The following is a 2,045-nucleotide window of genomic DNA, read 5'->3' as shown; positions in this document are numbered from 1 at the left end:
GACCTAAAAAGTCTTGTTGAGAACTTTTTAGGTCTTAATAGACACAAAATGTGATCTATTTCTAGTGCATTAATTGTCCACGTTAGTGGTCGACGTTATTTTTAAAATATATATATAGATAGATAGATAGATATATACATATACATATATATATATACATACGACGGGCTTCTTCCAGTTTCCATCTACCAAATCCTCTCACAAGGCTTTGGTCGGCCCGAGGCTATAGTAGAAGACACTTGCTCAAGGTACCACTCAGTGGGACTGAACCCGGAACCATGTGGTTGGTAAGCAAGCTACTTACCACACAGCCATTGACTTTCCATGATCCACTCTCATTTGACCCACATATTTGTTGCATTTCTGATCTTATTGATGTCTAAGGATGGATAATGATATGTATGAGTCTTTTACCAAATGTAATTCCAGAGAAATGAAGAGGCAAATTTACCTTATTGTATCTTACTCATTTTGCCCAATGTAAATTTGTCTTTTATATGCTCAAAGAGAATGGAGATAATTTTCTGAAATAGTGTTTCTGAAATATGTTATAGTATTTCTAATGCATTTAGAGAAGGTTATTTGCTTTGCTGATATAGTCCTTGTTAGGTTTTTTTTTTTTTTATCTCTTACTTGTTTTAGTTATTAGACTGCGGTCATGCTGGGGCACCACTTTAAAGAATTTTTAGTCAAATGAACTGACTACAGTATTTATTTTTTAACGCCTGGTACTTATTCTCTCGATCTCTTCGGTCGAACCGTTAAGTTACGGGGGTGTAAACAAACCAACACCTGTTGTCAAGAGGCGTTCACACACACACACACACACGTATTATATGTATATACGACGGGTTTCTTTAAATTTCTGTCTTCTCTGAAGGCTTTGGTCAGCCTGAGGCAACAGTAGAAGACGTTTGCCTAAGGTGCCACGTAGTGGGACTGAACCTGGAACCATGTAGTGGGGAAGCAAGCCCCTTATCATACAGTTACATTTGTGAAAATATATTTTGTTTCTGAAAGTAAAAAATTCAGAAAAAAATCTCCCCGTTATACACACCCACCGCACAAAAAAATACGATAAAAATAACAAAAGGAAAAAGTATTTGAGCAGCAACACAATTCACTTTCTGTTAGAAACGTGCAGTCGGTGCTTTAGATCAAAATTGAAAATGTTGACTGCCCCCAGGAAAGTTGATCCAAAAGAAAGAAGAGAAAAAAAAAACGAAGTTTTGAACTCGTTTTCAATGGGTAATTGCTTCACTGACGTGGCGGCGAACGAACTTGTTTATATGAACTACGTCAGAACTTGTTTCCCTCACACACCCACAAAACAAAAGAAATGCCAAAACACAAACAAACATCGTAATTCAAATACTGCTTAAAATAGTATTATTATCGTAGTATTATTTATAAGAGTCAATTGGTTGGATCGACTGCTTTTCAATTGACAAAACATTCTACTCAAAATAGCCCGTCTGTGAAAAACTCCCAAGAGTTTTAAGTGACAGTCAGGGAAATAACGTCACAGGTGATTGAAGCAAATGCGCGCTGTCGTAGTAATCATAACCGCGTGTAAGCTTTGAATGAACATTGTATGTCGCAATATCTTGTCGAACAGCAGCGAAACATAATATATCGTCCGTAAAATACTGACGGAGACGAGGGCAGATAAGAAAACTCAATCGGGTCGACAACTTACCGTTCAATTTGTTCTCCAATCATGTCAGAAGTAAGTACTATATACAGACTTTAAATTTCTATGTTGTTCGTTTATGTATGAATTTACTTATGTGCGGGTGTGAGTATAGAACTAAAATGGTTTGTGTTCGTGCGTTTATGTATAGATGCACGCCCCTCTTTCTCTTTTTCATACTTTCTGTCTGCCTCTGTCTCTCTATATATACATACATGCACATATATTTACACACATGCTTATATATTACATACATGTGTTTGTGTGTGTGTGTTTCCGGCTTTTTAATTCAAAATAAAACAACAAACTTTATATAAGTATATATATATATATACACGGAAGTATATATATA

At 35.9% G+C, this 2,045-nt stretch overlaps 1 protein-coding gene across 1 annotated transcript in view; it reads left to right on the top strand.

Annotated features, from left to right (window-relative positions):
* The first annotated feature begins 888 nt into the window (after positions 1-888).
* The window catches only part of LOC106883902 (UTP--glucose-1-phosphate uridylyltransferase), a 54,621-nt gene continuing 53,464 nt past the window's right edge, over positions 889-2,045 (top strand). The window contains exon 1 of the mRNA XM_052973834.1: positions 889-1,729. Within this exon, the coding sequence (XP_052829794.1) occupies positions 1,721-1,729 (9 nt within the window). The 5' untranslated portion in view covers positions 889-1,720. The remainder of the gene's footprint in view (positions 1,730-2,045) is intronic.

This window comes from Octopus bimaculoides, chromosome 17 (assembly GCF_001194135.2).
Source record: "Octopus bimaculoides isolate UCB-OBI-ISO-001 chromosome 17, ASM119413v2, whole genome shotgun sequence".
Lineage (NCBI taxonomy): Eukaryota > Metazoa > Mollusca > Cephalopoda > Octopoda > Octopodidae > Octopus > Octopus bimaculoides.
The sequence above is the reverse complement of the archived record's forward strand: the minus strand, read 5'-3'. Positions and strand labels throughout refer to the sequence as shown.